At 48.3% G+C, this 20,574-nt stretch overlaps 1 protein-coding gene across 1 annotated transcript in view; it reads right to left on the bottom strand.

The window, feature by feature from the left end:
- Sdk1 (sidekick cell adhesion molecule 1) overlaps nt 1–20,574 on the bottom strand; it is a 1,082,085-nt gene that overhangs the window by 266,520 nt on the left and 794,991 nt on the right. Inside the window, exon 14 of the mRNA XM_045142963.1 lies at nt 10,562–10,698. Within this exon, the coding sequence (XP_044998898.1) occupies nt 10,562–10,698 (137 nt within the window). The remainder of the gene's footprint in view (nt 1–10,561; nt 10,699–20,574) is intronic.

Here is a 20,574-nt window from a genome sequence, read left to right as displayed (position 1 = left end):
GCACTTGCCTGTGAAGCCTAAAGTTCCAGGTTCAGTCCTCCAGTATGCATGTAAAACCAGATGCACAATGTGGCACATGTGTCTGGTGTTCATTTGCAGTGGCTGGAGGCCTGGGTGCACCCATTCTTTCTTTCTCTCTCTCTCTCTCTCTCTCTCTCTCTCTGCCTTTTGTCTCTTAAATAAATAAATAAAATATTTCTTTTTTGAAAAAGAAATGCACAAGTGGATGGTCACAAAATAGAGCATACCACTGTGGATTCTAGAATGATGCACACTTGGGAAGAGGTAAACTGCCCTGGGATATTGCTACTGGAATCTGCAAGATCTCAAATATAGCATGCTCTTCTATAGCCAATGCTTTGCTCAGGCGGATGGATGTTCCTTGGAGGCCTCCTGCTTCTGAGAACCTGGATGGAAGAACCCTTCCTTCTAGGGGAACCAGTCAGCAACTCGGGGACAGCTGACTGTCCTGCCTGGGCCTTGGCAATGCCCCGGTTTTGACGCTCACATTCAGCTTTTTAAAATATATTTTTATTTTTATTTATGTATTTGAGACAGGGAAAGAGGCAGAGAGAGAAAGGGGGGGGGGATGGAGAGAATGAGCACTCCAGGGCTTCCAGCCATGGCAGAACTACAGATGAATGTGCCACCTTGTGCATCTGGCTTACGTGGGTCCTTTGGCTTCACAGGCAAGTGTCTTAACCACTAAGCCATCTCTCCAGCCCCACATTCAGCTTTTTTATTTATGCCTCGCCAGGTTCTGCTACCGAAAATGCTGCTGACAATGCTGTGTGGCTCTCTCTGTCGGTCCAGCCCCCTGGTGGTCTCCCTGCATTGCTCACAGGGCTCCCTTCTATATGTGCAAGGAGACTCATTAGGTTGCCAGCAATGATCCATCGTGGTGGAGGCAGATAAGCAAAGCTCCCTTTGTATAGCTGGTAACACATCCCCAGCTGCAATGAATAACCCTATACTTAGCAAAAACATCATGACAGAAGCTGGAGAAATGGCTTAGCAGTTAAGATGCTTGCCTGTGAAGCCCAAGGACCCAGATTTGATTCCCCAGGACCCATGAAAAACCAGATGCCCAAGGTGGCACATATGTCTGGAGTTTGTTTGCAGTGGTTAGAGACCATGGTGTGCCTATTCTCTCTCTCTCTCCCTCCCTCCCTCTCTTTCTTTCAAATAAATAAATAAAAATAAAGTATTAAAGAAACATGTCTGGGGCTGGAGCAATGGCTCAGTGGAAGGCATTTGCCTGCAAAGTTAAAGGATCTGGGTTCAACTCACCAGTACCCATGTAAGCCAGATGCACAAGGGAGCTCATGCATCTGGAGTTCGTTTGCAGTGGCTGGAGGCCCTGACATGCCCATTCTTTCTCTCTCTCTTTACATATATATATGTAAAGAAACATGTCATAGAAAATGTTTTGTTGTCTCTATCTTCTCTTGCCCCCAAGAAATTGTTGCTCTTGCTGGGCCTGACCTGGGCCCCATCATGCTATCTGCATCCAGCTTCATAGCCCAGAGTGCCTATGAATACAGTACATGCCCCCAGATCCTGCCCATGCCCACATCTATCTTGTGGCCCACTGACAAGAAGGGCCTCCCTTCCCCTACCCTGTGTAGTGATAGCCTTTCCATCACTTCCACTGAGGGTGCTGACTCTCAGGAACACTTCCTTGGAACTGTTCATGCAGCAATTTGGACTGTTTCCTGTGTTCTTGGATTTGTGATTAAACTTTTTTTTTGAGGCAAGTCCAACAAACTGGTCTTTTTTTATGTGAGAGAGAAAGAGAGAGAGAGAGAGAGAGAGAGAGAGAGAGAGAGAGAGAGAGAGAATGAATTGGTGTTCCAGGGCATCCAGCCACTGCAATCAAATTCCAGACTGTGTGCTCCCCTTGTGGGCATATGTTACCTTGCAGGCTTGCATCACCTTGTGCGTCTGGCTTATTTGGGACCTGGAGAGTCAAACATGAGTACTTAAGCTTTGCAGGCAAGAGCCTTACTGCTAGGCCGTCTCTCCAGCTGGTGATTGAAATTGTTGTGTGTGCTTTGCCTCCTGGGCCAAACTGTGCTTTGCTTAGGTGTCTCCCTGCACCTAATTCCATTAGACAGAAATGGTGGCAGAATTTTCCAATTTCCTTAAGGTTGCTGTGCTGGGCTCTGAACTGCAAGGCCATGAAGTGGGGTAAGAAATGAAGGTGAAAAGATGGATGGTTTTAGTATCTAATGAGCCCACCCTTAAAGGCTGCTTAGAAGATACTTAGGAATAAGAAATTCTATGTACTTTGTTTTTCGTCCTGGGTGTGCAGGTGTGTACCTGCGTATGGCCATGGATGTGGCATGGTGCCCGTGTGGAGGTCTGAGGACTGCCTCGGGTGTTTGTACTGCTGCTTTATCTGAGACAGTCTCCCTGCTGTTTTTCTGTTGTTACTTTGTGTGCGCCAGTCAAGCAGGGTGAATTCTCCTGGCCCCACCTCGCAGTGCATTGAGACCACAGGTGCATCGGGGTTGCAGATGTCACTCTGTGTTTGGCTTTACATGGGTGCTGGGGAACAGAACTCAGGATGCAGGTTTGCTTGCAAACATATCCCTTGAACTGCCGAGCCACATTCCTAGCCTGTTCTATAAAATTTGACTCATTCATTCATGTATCTTGTATGTGTGTGTGTGTGTGCACGTGCGTATACGTGTCTGTATGTGTGTAGACACAACCTGTGTATAGGTACATATGTAGGTCAGAGGACAACCTCAGGTGTCATCCATCAGGCTCCATCCTATGGAATGTGAAAGTAGAAGGGAAAACAAGTTGCAGAGCATCCACAGCCTTCTTGCATTCCAACAATAACAAGATACAAGACGAGCCGAGGGGAAATCCTATGTACAGCAGCACTAGGACACAGCCTCAAGACAACCTTGACAGAGCCTCTACCATGCCTCTGGATATGAACGTGAAAGGGTTATTACACAATATAGAGAATTTACATAACCATCCAGATGGAACGGCAGAATGGCCATGAAACCAGTTCTCATAAATTATCACAGGTTTGTCTCAATGCAAAAGTCAAGAGGAATCTGACATGGTCGCGCACACCTATAATCCCAGTACTTGGTATGCTGAGGCAGGAGGATCAAGTAAGTGTGAGGCTAGTCTAGACTACATTGTGTGACCCTGCCTCAGAAAAAAGAAGGGCCTCAATGGGCATATGATTTAAATTACACAAAATAGACACATTTTTTAAGGAAGAATAACATGAGAGGGAACACTAAATTTTGAAAAGGTAAGGAACTTTCTTTGTTATTAAGACACATTTTGGAGTTCAAACAATTAAAATAGTATAAACTACCAGGAAAAAAGATGATGTCTTAATTGACCCAAATAAACCCCAGACTTTTTTATAAGCACATTTAGGCTGTGAAAAATAAATAACTAAATACACAAATTGTTCAGTAAATCATGCTGGTTAAATACAACAAAGAAAAACATTTGTATGTCAGACCATGTAGTAAGCTTAAATTCCAAGTGAACTAAAGAGTTAAATATATCCAAAGTTATCCCTTTTGAAACAAAGTGAAAAATCTAAGATGATATTTATTTCATATCTCATAGTGCTGAAATATCCAAGCTCAAAAGTAATAGGGAAAATCAGGAAAAATATCAACAGATTAAGCTACATAAGAATCAACTCCTCAGGACTCATGTAAGTTGGACGGACAAGGTGGCACATACACCTGGAGCCTGTGTGCAGATGCTGAAGGCTTGGCACACCCATTCTCTCTCACTCTCTCCCCTCCCTCCCTCTCATCTTCTTTCTTTCTCTTAAATAAATAAAAGTACTTTTTAAAAAATGCGAACTGAAAAAAGTGCTTGTCACAAATGAACGAAAAAATTCCTTATCCCTGGAGAGAAAATGGAGAAAGAAAACTAAAGAGAAGCTCACATCTGAGAAACTGCAAAAAGTGCAGAGAGCCCACCAACTTGGAAAAACACAGGTCCAATGGTGGTGGGAATCAAAGAAGTACACTTTCGCAGCTCAGCAGACATGGCTTCGGCACCATGAGTCTTCTGGAAACAGCAGTGTCCTTAAAAACGTGAAGGAGGGAGTCTTACAATAATGTTCATCTAGGTATTGTCACCTGTTGCTCCCTGCCCCTTAATGGCTCTGTTGGCCTAGAGTGTGATTCAGCACCAAGGGCAGCGCCGGCCTGAGAGGCTGGGTCAGCACCTTCGAGAGGTGGAGATGGGGAGTGTGTCTACTTCACTTGATCTTAGCCAAAAGGCTGAGATTCTCCATGCTCTCTGTAGGGGCCAGGATAGCGCCTCCTAGAGGAGAATGTGGGGACTGTGTCGCCTTCACTAGGTCTCAGCCCCAAAGCTGAGATTTTCTAAGGCTGTCTCCAAATTCAAGACAGCGCCTCCTAAAGGAGAAGGTAGAACTGTGTTTCCTACAGGATCTTTGCCCACAGAGTTCTGCTTCCTAGAGGACACAGGGCAGCGTCTTGACACCGGGGTGATGCCTGAGGGAGCTGACAAGGGTGTGTGGAGGGCGGGGGGTTTGCTGACCACACAAAGAATGGCAGGGACCAGGGGAGAATTTTCTGGCACCCTGCTCAGGAAACTACAAGAAGCGCTTGTTGCTAAGGCACAAAAAGCAAAACCTTAAGAGGCTGAAACAAATCTGGAGAGGCAGGGAGTGGTCAGTTGATGAATGTTGCTGTCTACCATGCTGATCAGCCCAGAAACTAGTTTTCAAACAATGGGTTTGGTATAGGGTGGAACTGGGCTAGCGGCCTGCTGAAAAGATAGGCTGGCAGTCCGGTTTCTGGCTGTGGCGGAGCAGATGGTGCACAGGGAGCATGCAGCCTGCTTTGAGGGGCCAGCTCAGCGATGTTTCTGGCAGGGGAGTTTTCTTGGCCAGGCCTGGACTTCTTGGAGCTGCTTCTGGTGACTCAATGAAGGCTGACCTTGAGGAGGACACACCATGGGGCAGGAGGGCAGAGAAACCAGACAGTTACTATTAGTGGTTGTGGAAAGGGAGAAGGAACGGGCCTTAGCTGTAAAGGGATGAGCAGGGGCTGGGGAGATGACTCAGTCGGTAAAGTGCTTCCCTTAGTACTTGAACTTGAATCTCCAGCACCCATGTACAATGCCAGGTGTGGCGTAGGTTGGTAATCCTAGTGCTGGTGAGCTAGAAGTGAGGGTGTCTCTGGAGTTGATTGCTTTCCTGCAAATGACACAACTGGCCTACACGCACATACACACACACGTGTATACACACATGCCACATGAACAAACATAGAAGCATACAGAGAAAACAACAACTTTGCCGAGAGTGAAGCCCAGCACGCCTGCAGAGGGTAGACACTCTCGACACAGGGATGCGAGGGCTGTGGAGAGGCCCCCTTTGGGCTGCTGTGAGTGTCAGGAGGTCAGGTGTAAGGAAGCACCTGGCCCTGGCTCCCGCAGGATCCGCCATGTCCAAGAGAACAGCGGCCCGTCAGCTTGGAAGGAAGAGCTGGCAGCAGAGGCTCTCCCAAGCAGCTGGGTGGATGGACTGCTGGACATACTGATATAGCACTGTCCACTTGCACGGTGCTGAGTGTGGGCCAAATACGATTTCCATTTCAGTGTGCTTGCTGCTAAAATGTTCTCCCCGGCTGTCAGTACCCGGCCTGGTCAGCTGCTTTTTAAGAGCACTTGTTCCTCATAAAATGAAAAGAATCCTATCACAAGCCAGGTGACAGAGCTGACCCTCTTACTGACCATGGCAGGAAGACACATGATCAACCAACTGACAGTGGCCTCTGCTGCTTCTTCCAAGGCCACAGACTTATCTTGCATGGCTGCAGTCAGGGGTGGCTAAGCTGTGACCGTCCTATCCACTCTCGGGATCGTCACGGAATGACTCCTGTAATAGAAGCACCTAAGTCAAGGCAGCTGGGACTCTCGCCAGATGTCCCTCGCAGGCTGAAGGGGCTGACTCAAAGATGGGTCCAATGAGAGCCACCAGCTAGTGAGGGAACGGTGACACTCTTCAGCACATTTCCAGTGGAGTGAGTATCCCACGAGCACCGAGAGTCGTCCTGTATTGTCAGACGGCGCTGGCTGCCAGCCATCAAAGGGTAGTGAGACACAGGGGGCGGGGCCTTTGCCTGGCACGTGCCAGAGGCCCTGGGTTTGACCCTCAGCAACACACACACACACACACACACACACACACACACACACACACACACGGGGCTGTGGAGATGGTTCAGTAGGCAACAGTGCTTGCTTTACAAGCATGAGGTCCTGAGTTTGATCCCCAACACCCGCAAAACAAAGCTGGGCATGGCATGAATTCCTGTGACCCCAGCACTGAGGCACTGGTTGGGGAGGGGACATGCAGACAGGAGGATCTTTGGCACTCCCTGGTCAGCCAGCCTAGACTCAAAACAAGAAGCTCCAAATTCAGTGAGAGACTCTGACTCAGAGAAATAAGGCAGAAGAGGGATAAAGGAGGGTCCTGAAATCTTCCCCTGGCCTCCATGTGCGTGTGCATGGGCTATACACATCACATATGTATGCGTACACCATATACATACATCCATAGCACATACTGCACACACACCAAAAGTTTTTTCTTTTAAATCTATAAGGAATAAATTAGTGACCCATGGCCCCTGATGAGTCTGAGCACTGCCTTCCTGCCTGTAGTTGAGGCTAATCTCTTCCTGTCTGCATCTCAGCCCACAGCAGACTGCCTGGTGTGGAGAAGATGCCCAGACAACATTGAGGGATGGGCCGATGGCTGTGCATGAAACCTGCCTGGGACTTGAGCACGAAGTCTAACGGGAACCAGTCACACACATGGGTGGGAAATGTCTCCCAGGCCACTCTGAAGCAACACCTTTTTCGACATGAACTGGAGAAGGTAAGCACTTCCCTGCCAGAAGATGGTCCAGGACGAAGTCGTTCTGAGTCCACGATGGGGCTCTCCCAGAGATGCATGCTATATCATTGGCTGAGTAGCGACCAGGCTCAGCGACCAGAGGCACAAAAGCGCACACAACACAGTCCTCTGTCTCAAGGAGACAGATGCCTGCCGGGGGCTGTCGTTGTGGCGGATATCTGTCAGGCTTCCGATGACAAGAACACTGCTCCTGTCACATTCGCTCCACACGCATCATCATCACAGGCCACATAGCCATGACATCCTCAAGAAAACCTTATCTTCTCAAAGGTTATTTTAATAAATAATGCAGCCCCTCTCCTCTCTGGCTGGCACGGCAGGAATGAAATAGAGACGCTGTGTCCACGCAGCGTGGGGCCTGTGCCGCTCTCTCTGAGCTAGGAGCCTGGACAAGCGCTCAGGGGTGTGTGCAGAGGGAGGGGGGAGGGCCTGACCGAAGCCCCTTTCTGAGCTGTGCTCAAGCCCCGCTGCTGTGGTCAAGCTATGAACTTGGAGGCCAAGGAAGCGGAGGTACAATGTGGCCTGTGAGTCCTCCCTCAGGGACAGGCTTGGGTGAGGCACATTAAAGTCACCCTTAGAATTTACATGTGGCCACTATAAGAGGCCGTGGGACTCCCGTGTGCCCACCATCCTGCCAGCCCTCACGGTGGAGCCCTTGTGCAAGTGGAGGAGGAGGACTGTGCTCCGGGGACCACTTTTTACAAAGGTCAAACAAGCAGGTTCCAAGTTACAGGCCGGGGCGTGGGGGGCTCATTGCCACGTGTTCCTCCTCTGTGTGGCCCTGGGCCAGAGATTTCCACTCTCCCCTTGGCCATGAAATGATAAGCAAACTGCACTGCTGTGACAGACATGCAGTTATCAGAAGAGGAACGTTTTTCCTGAGAGAAAAAGAGGGGCTAGAAAGGGGAGTGGGGCGATGATGTCAGCGACCCTGACCACAGGCAGCACGTGAGGGTCAGGGTGAGCGGGGACAGCCGTGGCAAAAGCTTAGGGTGCCTCTGTCACAGAAATGTGGGCTTGCAGAGAGACAGAGAGAAAGATTGAGATTTCAGGGTGGCAGATCAAGACGTTGCCTTCCCAGCTGCCCTTAAGACAATAACCATTTAGGGCGAGTTCACCACGCGACAACCTCAGGCCCCATTGAGTTGCTAAGGGGTTGGCTGGCTTTCCTGGGGAAACCCAGACACAGTCCTGTCATGCAGGATGACAAAGGAGGGACCCCCAACACTGGATCTGGTGGTATAGGCCTGTCATCCAAGCTACTAGAAAAGCCAAAGGATTCAAAGTACAAGGCCCATTTGGCCTACAAAGTTTGAGGTCAGTCTGGGTGACTTAGTGAGACCCTGTCACAAAATAGAAAGTAAAATGAAGGGAATTAACACGGGATATATATTTTTTATAATCATAGAAAATGCTAATAAAAATTAATATATACATATATATATAAAGAAAAAATAAAAGTAAAATGAGGGCTGGGGGTGTGGCTCAGTGGTAGAGCTCCTGCCTAGACTCCCCCAGTGAGGGGCTGGGGCATGGCTCAGTGGTAGAGCTCCTGCCTAGAATCCCCCAGTGAGGGGCTGGGGGTGTGGCTCAGTGGTAGAGCTCCTGCCTAGAATCTCCCAGTGAGGGGCTGGGGGCGTGGCTCAGTGGTAGAGCTCCTGCCTAGAATCCCCCAGTGAGGGGCTGGGGGTGTGGCTCAGTGGTAGAGCTCCTGCCTAGAATCTCCCAGTGAGGGGCTGGGGTCATGGCTCAGCGGTAGAGCTCCTGCCTAGAATCTCCCAGTGAGGGGCTGGGGGCGTGGCTCAGTGGTAGAGCTCCTGCCTAGAATCCCCCAGTGAGAGGCTGGGGGTGTGGCTCAGTGGTAGAGCTCCTGCCTAGAATCCCCCAGTGAGGGGCTGGGGATGTGGCTCAGTGGTAGAGCTCCTGCCTAGAATCTCCCAGTGAGGGGCTGGGGGCATGGCTCTGCGGTAGAGCTCCTGCCTAGAATCCCCCAGTGAGGGGCTGGGGTGTGGCTCAGTGGTAGAGCTCCTGCCTAGAATCCCCAGTGAGGGGGCTGAGGGCATGGCAGAGCTCCTGCCTAGAATCCCCCAGTGAGGAGCTGGGGGCATGGTAGAGTGTATGACTGGAATTCATGAGGTCCTTCATTTCTTCTTTGATAGCATGTCTCTTAGAAAATGACTACAGCTTAGAGTCAAAGATTACACAGAGCTCTCGTGAACCCCTTGGAAGTTCTCTAGAATTTGGCACGTGGCCCATCCCAGGACCAGCACGGAGCCATGTGGTTGCTGCACGGGGAGCAGAGCTCAGCGGTCTGGAGAAAGGTGAAACTGCATGCGAGACTGCTTTCCATCCTGATGCAGCAGGCGTTGTGTGCAGCCATGGGGACCTGGCCTGGTAATGTTTAAAGATAATCAACCTTGTTGCTCAGACTGGCCAAGAGACAAAAGAGTGGAAGCAGGGCTGAGGGGACGGCTGCCTGAGTCCTGGTAAGGGGTAACAGTCTGGAGAGCGCAGGGCTGAACGAACCGATGAGCCACCAGAACCCCAGAACACCGAGGGCCAAGGCTGCTGCTGCCGGGGTGGGTGAAGCGGAGGGCGTCGGGTACTGTTCCCAGACTGTGACTTTGGTGGCAAAGAAACTGAGCTGCAAGTGAGTGAGATTGGAATGGCTAGGGAGAGAGCGGGGGACAGGGCCAGGGTTGAAAGGACAAGCTGCAGTTTGAAGCGTGATGTTTTCCATGTCTGTGTGACAACCAGGTAGAAATGGGAAGTCACTCTTGAGGTGTGAGTTATCAAGGAAAAGATGCCCTGGCATGTCACAGGATCCAGGCCCTTTGGGTGGGGTGGGAGGGATGGGGAGGAGCAATCAGGAAAAACGAGTGAAACCTGCAGGGACCCTGAAGGAGGGGCTGGAGCGCAGCTTGCTGCAGGCAAGAGTCGGGGCTGCTGAGCAAAGTAGCCTGGAGGGTGGCGCTCACACTGCTGAGAGCTCAGGTCAGGGAGGCACCTGCAGGTCTGCGCCACACCAGATAAGTCTACGGCAGAGAAAGATCTCAGAGGAGTGAATGACTAAAATCAGCCCCAAGGGAGTCAGGTGCCACACGCGCACTCCGGGAACACCACTGCCAGGCAGCACATCTGCTGGGGGCTAAAGTCTGGTCCCCAAATCCAGTCCTCTTCAAGTGCCTGCTAAGGAACCCCTCCTCTCCCCCTTGCTGGCACTTCTCATGTTCCCCTCTCTTGCAGGCTTTACATTTTTTTAAATTATTTATTTACTTGAGAGAGGAAGAGGGAGAAAGAAAGAGGAAGACAGAGAGAGAGGGAGAGAGAGAGGGGGGAAAATAAAAGAGAGAGACAGAATGGGCCTGCCACGGCCTCTAGCCACCTTGTGCATCTGGCTTACATGGGTACCAGGGAATCGAACTTGGATCCATAGGCTGCCCTCACTTGTAAATTATGAATGAGCATTTGCTTTGCAACCCAGGCAACCTAGCTGCCACGTTTCCCTGGCTTCCGTGGGTCTGAGCAGCAGTGAGGTGCCGGGCAGTCAGAGCGCAGGAAGACATCTCGTTCTGTTCAGGACAAGCAGTGTTTCTGGCTACTCACTGTTTTCAGACAGCTCCACGATGTAGTAGAGCACCGGGCTATTTCCGTCAAAGGGGCGAACCCAGGACAGCGTCACCGTGTGACTACGCGAGGGGCTCAAGCCAGCCAGGAGGTTCTGAGGCGGGTGAGGCAGCTCGCTGGAAGAAAAGCAGAAGGAAGAGGAAAGCTGATGTCACACTGACAGGTCGCCTGGGGGTGCCCATGCTGTAGAGAGCTGGTGTGAGAATGGTTCTCTCCCTCTTCTCCCCAAAGCAACAAAGAAAGCCAAACTCCACTACTCAGTGGCATTTTGTTCTCTGAACATAATTTGATTTAATCCCTATGGAACGGCACCAAGTAATGGCATTGTGACTCTTGGGGGAGGGGGGACTATGAGTATGGATTACACTACAGACATTACATTACATTACAGACAGAACTTGGTTAACCATTTGTCTTTACAGCTAGACACTGGCCATGGAAACGCAGTAGGGCCTGCGACGAGGAAAAGGCCTCATAGCTGAGATTGAAGTTTGCACAGTTGCCTTTTGAAGTTACTAGGGAGGATGCCCATACGCTTCCTAGACAGACAGCACACAGAGTGGGTCTGCTTCCTGACAGCATTAGGTTTTGCTGTTCTATCTTCTGTTGGGTAATAGGGATTTGGGAGTTGCACACAAGAGGAAAGCTCAGTGAGAGCCTAACTGAAATCCCATGGAAATGGTAAGTAACACATTAGCATGACCGTAAAATGAAAATGTAATTAAAGTAATTAAATCCTCCAAAGAAGTTATTAGTCAGGGCTGGAGAGATGGCTCAGCGGTCAAGGCATTTGCCTGCAAAGCCAAAGGACCACAGTTGAATTCCCCAGGACCCATGTAAGCCAGATGCACAAAGTGGCACATGTGTCTGGGGTTTGTTTGCAGTGGCTGAAGGCCCTGACGCTCCCGTTCTCTCTCTCTCTGTGCCTCTTTCCCTCTCTCACACTCTCAAATAAATAAATAATTAAATAGAAGTTTAAAAAAATTTTAAAGAAGTTCTTAATTAAAAAAAAAAGTTTTTGTACTGATAATTATGGATGACGAAGGTGCAAATCCCTGTTGCACAGTCTTGCCCTTAAAGTCCCAGGCTGTGGGGACTGGTGTGTGGCCTCGTCACCCATGGCTGGGGTCAGGGTCTGCTCTGTGCTCATTCTCCATGGCCATTTCTTCGATGACCACACCCAGGCGGTGTGGAGAGAGGGGTGCCACACTTGCCCTGCGTCACCCCCAGCACGCTCTGGTTTTCTCCTGGCTGGTGGTTACTAGGGAATCATAAACATCAGAACAAAAAACCAACATTATTATTTATTTTAATGTAATTTAATTTTTATTAACTGAGAACTTTACTGTATGAACACATTGCATACTTGTCATAGTTCCCTTGGGTTACAATCTCATGTCTCCTCCCCTGTGCTCCAATTCAAATTTTGTTTTAAATTTTGTGTATAATCATTGTATACAGTACTGTTTTACAGAAGGGATTAGAATTTTTTCAAATTTATGTGGGGGGGGGGCACACACATGCCATGTAGCTTATATGGAGGTCAGAGGATGACAATGACATATGTCTGTGGTCTTCTGTTTCACCTTTGAGACAGGGTCTCTTGCCACTGCAAATGAATGCCAGTCTAGCTAGTTTATGAGCTCTGGATTCTCCTGTCCCTGCCTTCCATTACTTTAGGCGTGTTCAGATCACAGAGACGTGCACAACTTGCCTGACTTTATGCAGGTGCTGGGGAAATCAAACTCAGGCTGGCAGGCTTTGCAAGCAAGCACTTTCTCCCTCCCTTTAGTCTCTGAGACAAGGTCTCCCTATGTAGCTCTGGCTGGCCTGGAACACTGGACCATCTCCCTAACACCACTTGTTTACTTTAAAAATATTTTATTTATTTATTTAAGAGAGAGAGGCAGTTAGTGAGAGAGAATGGGTACACCAGGACCCTAGCTGCTGCAAATGAACTTCCGGATGCATGCACCACCTTGTGCATCTGGCTTACGTGCATCCTGGGGAATTGAACCTGGGTCCTCTTTGGCTTTGCAGGCAAACACCTTAATCACTAAGCCATCTCTCCAGCCCCACTTATTTTTTCTTACATGGTTTCCCTATGTAGCTCTGGCTGGCCTGGAAGCACTGTGATCCCTTTGTCTCTGTATCCCCTTCACAAGTCCTGGGACTACAGGTAGACAACATTATGGCTAGCACTTTACTGGGTTTGTCAAATTTGAAAATGCACGGAGGGTCTGAGGGTCTGGCTCCCTGGTAGAGCGCTTGCCTATCATGCATAAGATCCTAGGTTCCATTCCCAATCCTGCAAAAAAAAAAAAAAAAAAAAAAAAAGAGTACTCATTCTACTTTCAGATTTATGAAGCTGTTTTGCACTCTCTCTACGTAAGAAACATAGCTCTCTAACCCGTGTACCATTTATAAGCAAGCAAATATTTCTCACGGAGACTGCAACTACACTGTATATTAACACAGAAAAAGCATAAACTTCAGCCTACAATGTTGTCTTGTCTTCTCCTTAACTGTGAATTAAGTTTTAAATCAGAGAAGAGGCTGTTATTTCTATTTGAGCTCTCCAATCACCAAACATCCATTAGATTTCCAATAAACACCCAGATGAGGGAAATGCCAGGGTAAAAAGATTTTCACTTCCTTTCCCAAGCCCTATTTCTTTTTGTTTCCTCTACATAGAATTGGCTTGTTGTAAAAAAAAAAAAAAAAAAAAAAAATTGTTGGAATGGTCCCAACTGGAAACAAACTGTATCAGTCACTACTCTCACTGCTGTGACAAAATACCCGATAGAAAGTAATTTGAGGGAAGAGGAGTTTATTCTAGTTCACAGTTTGAGAGTATAGACCATCTCGGTGGGGCAGGAATGGCAGCAGGAGCGTGACACGACTGGTGATCCAGTCAAGAAGCAGAGGGGGATGAAGGCCAATGCGCAGCTTTCTCTTTTTATTCAATTAGGGTCGGTCCTCCCACCTCAATTAACCCAATTTAGAAACTTTCTCAGACATGCCCAGGGATTTATCTCTTAGGCGATTCTAGATCCTGTCAAGTTGACAATCAATAGTTAATATACAAACCAAGAATAAACTTGGAAACGTACATCCAAATCATAGTCATGAGTTGATCTGGTCTCAGATGGCTTTTTTTTTTTTTTTTTTTTAATCTTGAGCCCAGGGACAGGACTGTCCTTTTTAGTCACATGGATCTCTGGGGACACACTTGAGTATCTGCTTATCATGACTCAGCTGGGCCCTCAGTGGTTGTGGGTGAAAGAGCAACCAGGAGGGTTGGAAGGAGGCTGGAAAAGTCAGTTCACCCATGTGCCAAGAATTCAGCCGCTCCTGTAATCCTGTAAAAACTGGACACTGCAGAGACGCTCAGCTTCCTTGGCTGGGGCCCGTGGGAGGCCGACGCATCCCTGGTTGGTGACATGAACTGAGATGTGGAGGCTGAAGAAGACATGGGACTTTAAGTCTGGGATTCCCCCAGAGCATCTCACTATTGGTCTGGTCATAATTTGTTTTCCCTTTATAAGACAATGGTCATTATAATCCCATTTCCTGAGCACTGATAGAGAATCCAATGCTGCAGGGACGGGGTAGAGAGCCCAAACTCTCGCCAGCTGGTTAGAAACCTAGGTGGTCTGCCTGAAGTGTGGTCATTCTGGGGACTGTGCGTGCGCCCTTGACTGGGAGGTCTGTATGAATTCCAAGTAACTAGTGTCAAGCTTCAACTCTAAAGATGCTCCTGAAAACACAAAGATTTTTTTTCCTTTAATTTTTTTTTTTTTTTTTTTGAGGTAGGGATAAGCTCTATTCCAGTTGACCTGGAATTCACTCTATAGCCCCAGGCTGGCCTTAAACTGGTGGTGATCCTCTACCTCTGCCTCCGGAGTTCTGGGATTAAAGGCGTGTGCCGCAGGAACATTGCCATGATGAACATGTACACAGCCAACAAGCTGGGCTGGCCAGTGGGCCAGGTCATTGTGTGGACACTGAGCTAGTGTCCCAAACAGCTTTCCCCAGCAGCGTATACACATGTGACCAGACCAAGCAACACTCACCCCAGCATCACCCCAAATACTCAGTGGGACCCTGGGAGCTCACGAGTGGCATTTGGTGACAGAACAGAAAACAATTCCAATTACTCATTTCAGAGGGATTAACAAGGAGTTTCACACCAAAAGGAGAACATTTTTTGATAGTTAAGGTGTTGTCAACTTGAACTGTTTAGTAATCCACAGAAATCCCTTTTGGGTGGGTCTCCGAGTTTGCGTCCAGGAAGGATTCACTGAAGGAGGAAGTTCTTCCCCCAGAGTAAGCCCTTCCCCCAGAGCAGGGGGCCCAGTTCAGAGGGGAGTTCATATAAGGAAGCTCTGGGTGAAGAGAGCCCCTTCCTTCCTTCCACTTGGCTGCTGGAGCTGCTTGCTGCCTTCCAGCATGGATTGAAGACCAGCATGGACCGAACACCAGCGTCCACTGAAGACCTGCGCAGATCGAAACCCAGTGTGGATTGAAACTCAGCGGCGCCTCAGGAAGCCTCCAGGCCTTCTGGGTTTCTTGATTCTTGGGCCTGCAACTGCTATTGGACTACCATAACCTAATCCAATAAACCTCCTTTTTTTATTTTTAAAAAATTTTTGTTTTTATTTTTATTTATTTGAGAGCGACAGAGAGAGAGAGAGAGAGAGAGAGAGAGAGAGAGAGAGAGAGATAGAGAGAAAGAGGCAGAGAGCGAGAGAGAGAGAATGGGCACGCCAGGGCCTCCAGCCACTGCAAACGAACTACAGACGCGTGTGCCCCCTTGTGCATCTGGCTAACGTGGGTCCTGGGGAATTGAGCCTCGAACCAGGGTCCTTAGGCTTCACAGGCAAGTGCTTAACCACTAAGCCATCTCTCCAGCCCTAAACTTCCTTTTTAATTTAATTCATTCTAGCAGTTCTGTTTCTCTAGAGAACCCTGACTAATACACATCTATTTGCCTGTCCCTTCTTGGAGAGGAAACATGGAAAGGGCCAGTCTTGGGCTGGGGAGAGATGCTCAATGGTCAGAGGAGCTTGCTTGTGAAGCCTTGCACCTCTGGGTTTGATTTCCCAGTACCCACATAGAGACCAATGTGTAACGTGGTACATGCATCTGGACTTCATTGGCAACAGACCCTGGTGCACCCATACGTATACATTCTCTTTTCTTTCTCTCAACCCCTAAATAAATAAAAATAAATAGTTAAAAAGAGAACCATGGGCTGGAGAGATGGCTGAGCAGTTAATCAAAATGGCCTGTGAAGCCTAAGGACCACAGTCGGAGGCTTGATTCCCCAGGACCCACGTAATCCAGATGCACAAGGGGTCGCATGCATCTGGAGTTTGTTTGCAGTGTCTGGAGGCCCTGGCGCTCCCATTCTCTATCTGCCTCTTTCTCTCCCTCTGTCTGTTGCTCTCAAATAAAGAAATAAAAATAAACAAAAATAAATAAATAAAAAGAGAAGCAGTCGTCACGGGAGGTAGACAGACTTCCTTTTGGGGCGGGGGAGCACTGTGTAGAGCGGGCCCAGTTACACGTGCTCATCCCGAGTTCACTCATGGAACACGTCTGCGGTCAAGCACCGCTCACTGTCCGGGGATCATGCTCACATCTGTACCTGTGTATTTACCTTGGAACTGCTCGCGCTCTTGCAGATGGGACTGTAGTCACTGGGGCTATGATCTCCTATCTCTCCCCCGGTAATCAGAAGCAAGCCACACAAAGGCAACTTGTCGGCTCAGACCAGGAGAGCAGTAGAGTAATGGCAGCCAAGAGCCCAAGACTACTACAGAATTAAGAAAAAAAGGAAATTCTAGGGGCTGGAGAGAGGGCTTAGCAGTTAAGGCATTTGCTTGCAAGGCCAAAAGATCCCAATTTGATTCTCTAGGACCCACGTAAGCCAGATGCACAAGGGCTCACATATGTCTGGAGCTGGTTTGCAATTTGGATGCCCTGGAACACCCACTCTCTCCCTCTCTCTCTCTCTCTGCCTCGTTCTGTCTCAAATAAATAAATAAAATGTTTAAAAAATTCTAAAGATATTTTCAGAGACAAGGTTTCACTGTGTAGCACAAGCAGGCCTCAAATCCATCCTCTTGCCTCAGGATCACCAATGCTGGGATTGTAGGCATGGACCACCATGACTGGCTTAAAAAAATATGCTTTTAGAAAGGTTTAATGGGCTGGGGAGATGGATCAGTTGGTAAAGTGCTTGCCATGCAAGCTTGAGGACGTGGTCCAGACCCCAGCACCCACGTAAGTCAAAGCTAGGCCTGATGGTAGGTGCCTGTAAGCCCAGAACTGAGGGGCAGACACAGGAAGATAATTAGGACTTGCTGGCCAGTCATTCTGGCCAAATCAGTGAGCTCCAAGTTCAGTAAGAGACCTTGTCTCAACAAGGAATGTGGAGCACAACTGACAAAAGACGCCGGCGTTGACATTGGCCTCTGGCCTCCACACGCACGTGCATACACACACACACACACGCACGCACGCACGCACGCACACACGCACCTACACATATATGAGTCCACATATGCACAGACCACACACACATACATATGCAAAAAAAAAAAAAAAAAAGGAAATAAAGACACTCCCGGGTGTCAAGTGCTAGCCTGCGATCCTGGCACCAGGGAGGCAGAGACAGCAGGATCCTTGTTGGTTCGTCAGCCAGTCTAGCATAACTTGTGATTTCAGGCCAGCGTGCGCCCGTCTCACAAATGGTGGATAGTGTACCTGCGAGAAATGACACGTGTGGTTGTTTTCTGGCCTCTACAGTTACACATATGTGCACTTGCCCATATACACATGCATTAGGATAAAAAAATAAACAAATAAATAAAGTTTAATAAGTTGCAAAGGCTCCCATCATTTGGAAGGTAGAGGCAGGAGATCAAGGACAGCCTTGGCTATATGGCATGTTCAAATCCAGCCTGGTTCATGTCTCCAAAATCAAAACAACAATAAAGGACTTAAAAATAAAGCTGTCTCAAGACATTTAGTGAGGGAACCCACACTTAACAGCCCTGTGGCACCAGATGACACCACTAGACCTGCCCTGTGGAGAAACACTGGGCCCTCGTCCCCACAGCCCTTGCTCAGAGCCACATCCAGTGTCCCCAGTGCAAGATGCGGTTTTCACACACCACAGAAGCAGGGTTGGGAAATGATTTTGTTTTTCCCAGTTCTAGCCCCAGTCCTGTGTGAAAAGCGCCTGTATGACTCCTCAAAGAGGCTTTTAGTAGATGTTGGAAATGTAAGCTTTCCCTTTAAATCAGCACTGGTTATCTGGGCGCTGAAGCTTTGTGAAACCCTTGACCAATCTGTCAATAGCGGACAAATGAGGCGCTCACATATTCTGAATCCATTCCAGAAAGTCTTATCTAATCGGAGTAGATTGCATCCGAGTGTTCCTCTGCCAACTTTGAAAGGAGATAAATGATTTAAGTGACTCACAGACAGTGCAGCCCAAACGGGTGACAACGGAAGACACTGAGACAATAGAAAGGAAGCCTGGTGCGGAGTCACCTTGCAGTCTAAAGGGAACAGGAAATTGCCACCAAGCCAATTACACCACGGTAATATTAGAAATTAACCACGGCCACAGCGACACGACCCTACAGAGCAAGGGAAGCAGATGAGGGGCCGTGCACGTGAGAGACACAGTTCTGAGCAACTGGTGAGATCGTGGCTGAGTGGGAACTGCTCCTGCCGAAGAGGACCAGGCCGGCCTTCCCCCACCTAAAGAGCTTTGCTCCTTCGATTGCTCAAATGACGGCTTGGTCAAGCCGATCTTCTTCCACTTTGCGCAGGGGAAGAAGATGATGGGGCCTGATAACTGTGGAGGGCAGACTTAAATTGTTCGCTCCTTATTATGTCGTTGTCAGAGTGGCTGTATTGGAAGACACCTCTCTGGCTGCCTGGGGCTCTGCATCTTCCAGTCATCTTAGTAAATTAGGTTTTCTCTGTACTCCAGGCTTCGATGAATTAGTCTCTCATTTCAGGAGGAGAGAGGTGATGCTAATTGGGTCTTTAAAATGACTGAACAATTAATCAGTTTGTAAGGCTTTAGGATCCTGGTCCTGCAGGTTGCTTAATAGGGCGGGACGGCTTGAGGGTCATCCTAGGACCCAGCTCTGGTCATTATGACAGGAGCAAACTAAAAGGAACAGTAAGACTAACCCTCAGAGTGACCGTACGTAATGATGGTGACCTCTGCCGCTAACTTACAATACACATCATGGAATAATCCGGAATTTTAGAGAGGGAGTACAAGAAGAGCCCATGTAAACTAGATGCCCCGGGCAGTGCAAAACACACCCTCTGAATTTTAGCTTGGTTCCTGCAATAGTCAGTCCTATGAGGTCAGTGGCCCTGTGCCCAATCTGTAACTGAGCACACAAAGGCAGACAAGCAAGGTAATCTGCCCAGAGTCCCCCAGCTAGTAAAGTGACGAAGATCCCTGCTCAGCCAGGCCCATGGGGCTCGTGGGTGCCATCAGCCTTGCCACACCCACCATGGGCATGAGGTATCACTTTGTCAGCCAGGTTCAACACAGCACACAGGTTGGTGCTGAAGCGACTAACCACAGGACCGGCGAGCGTGAGGACATGCCGCTGGAAGGTTTGTTTTCCAAAAGCTCACATCTAATGCTCCCGAGTTTGATATCTAACAAAGTGGCTTTTAGCAGGAGTGGAGCGGGAAGGAGAAACAGGCTCTTAGGCTCATTTTGAAGGACACTGTTTAGCCATAAGTACCTCTCAATCCTTCAACAAAATGAGACTTTTTTTTCATGCTATTTATTTGTATATGTGTTTATTTATTCTTTTGCCATCTCAGTAAATCATGGGGATATGATGGACCTCCGTTTGAAGGACCTTTGAGAACCGTGAGATGCCCTACCTTAGTGGGGTGTCATTATTGTTCTTATCATTCATTTAATTTTTGCACATGTGTATTTTTTGTGTCACGCAGGCATGCGTATGCATGTTCATGTGTGCAGGCAGACATGTGGGGGATGTGCATGCATGTGTGTGTGTGTGTAGGTCAGAAGTTGCTGTCGGGTATCCTCCTCAATTGCTCTCCATGATATTTATTTATTGATTTTTGACACAAGGTCTCTCACTGAACCTGGAGCTCACCCATACAGCTAGACTCCAACTCATAGGGAGCCTCCTGTCTCCACCTCCCCAGCACTGGGATTGTACTAGGCATGCACCCTCCCACCCCCCGCTTTTTCACGAGTGCTGAGCGCCTCACCCACGGAGCCACCTCCCCAGTTCCTATTGTTATTACTGTGGAGCCCTGAGGCCTGTTTGGGCCCAAGGATCAGGCACATGTCCCTGATTCATTCAGGCTTGTATATGTGTAGTGTTTATTATGCCAGCAACTCCCAGGGGCCAGCAGTCTTCCAAATCAGCTTTGCCACCAGCAGCACCCAAATTGGTTTGAATCACAGATCTGCAAATATTTCTATCTTTAAAGACGAGGTATTTCACCGTTGCGGAAAACCTATTATTTTATATATATAGCAACATTTGCTGAAAAAAATGTATTTTACTTAGAGGAAATCAAATAAGCAAATAGTAGGGGAGATATGTAAATCAGAAGAACATAAAAATTGTGTGGAATAAAAAGAACATGCCGTATTGGATGTGTGCAATTTGGTTTGTGCTGACAGCCTTTATGAACCACTAACACTTATTTATTTGATACCCATACCAGATGATCTAAGAGTTCTTGGAGGTAGTTTAAAAAATGTGTGCATCGCAGAGGATTATATGAATTCATAGGCTGTGTTCTCCAACATCATCAAAATCATTAAAAAGAAAACAATATCAGGCTGGAGAGATGGCTTAGAAGTTAAGGCATTTGCCTGCAAAGTCAAAGGACCCAGGTTTGATCCCCAGGACCCACATTAGCCAGATGTACAAGGGGGCGGCGCTCATGTCTGG

The sequence above is a fragment of the Jaculus jaculus genome, chromosome 2 (genome assembly GCF_020740685.1).
Source record: "Jaculus jaculus isolate mJacJac1 chromosome 2, mJacJac1.mat.Y.cur, whole genome shotgun sequence".
Taxonomy (NCBI): domain Eukaryota; kingdom Metazoa; phylum Chordata; class Mammalia; order Rodentia; family Dipodidae; genus Jaculus; species Jaculus jaculus.
Note: the sequence above shows the minus strand (reverse complement) of the source record. Positions and strands in the feature narration are given on the sequence as shown.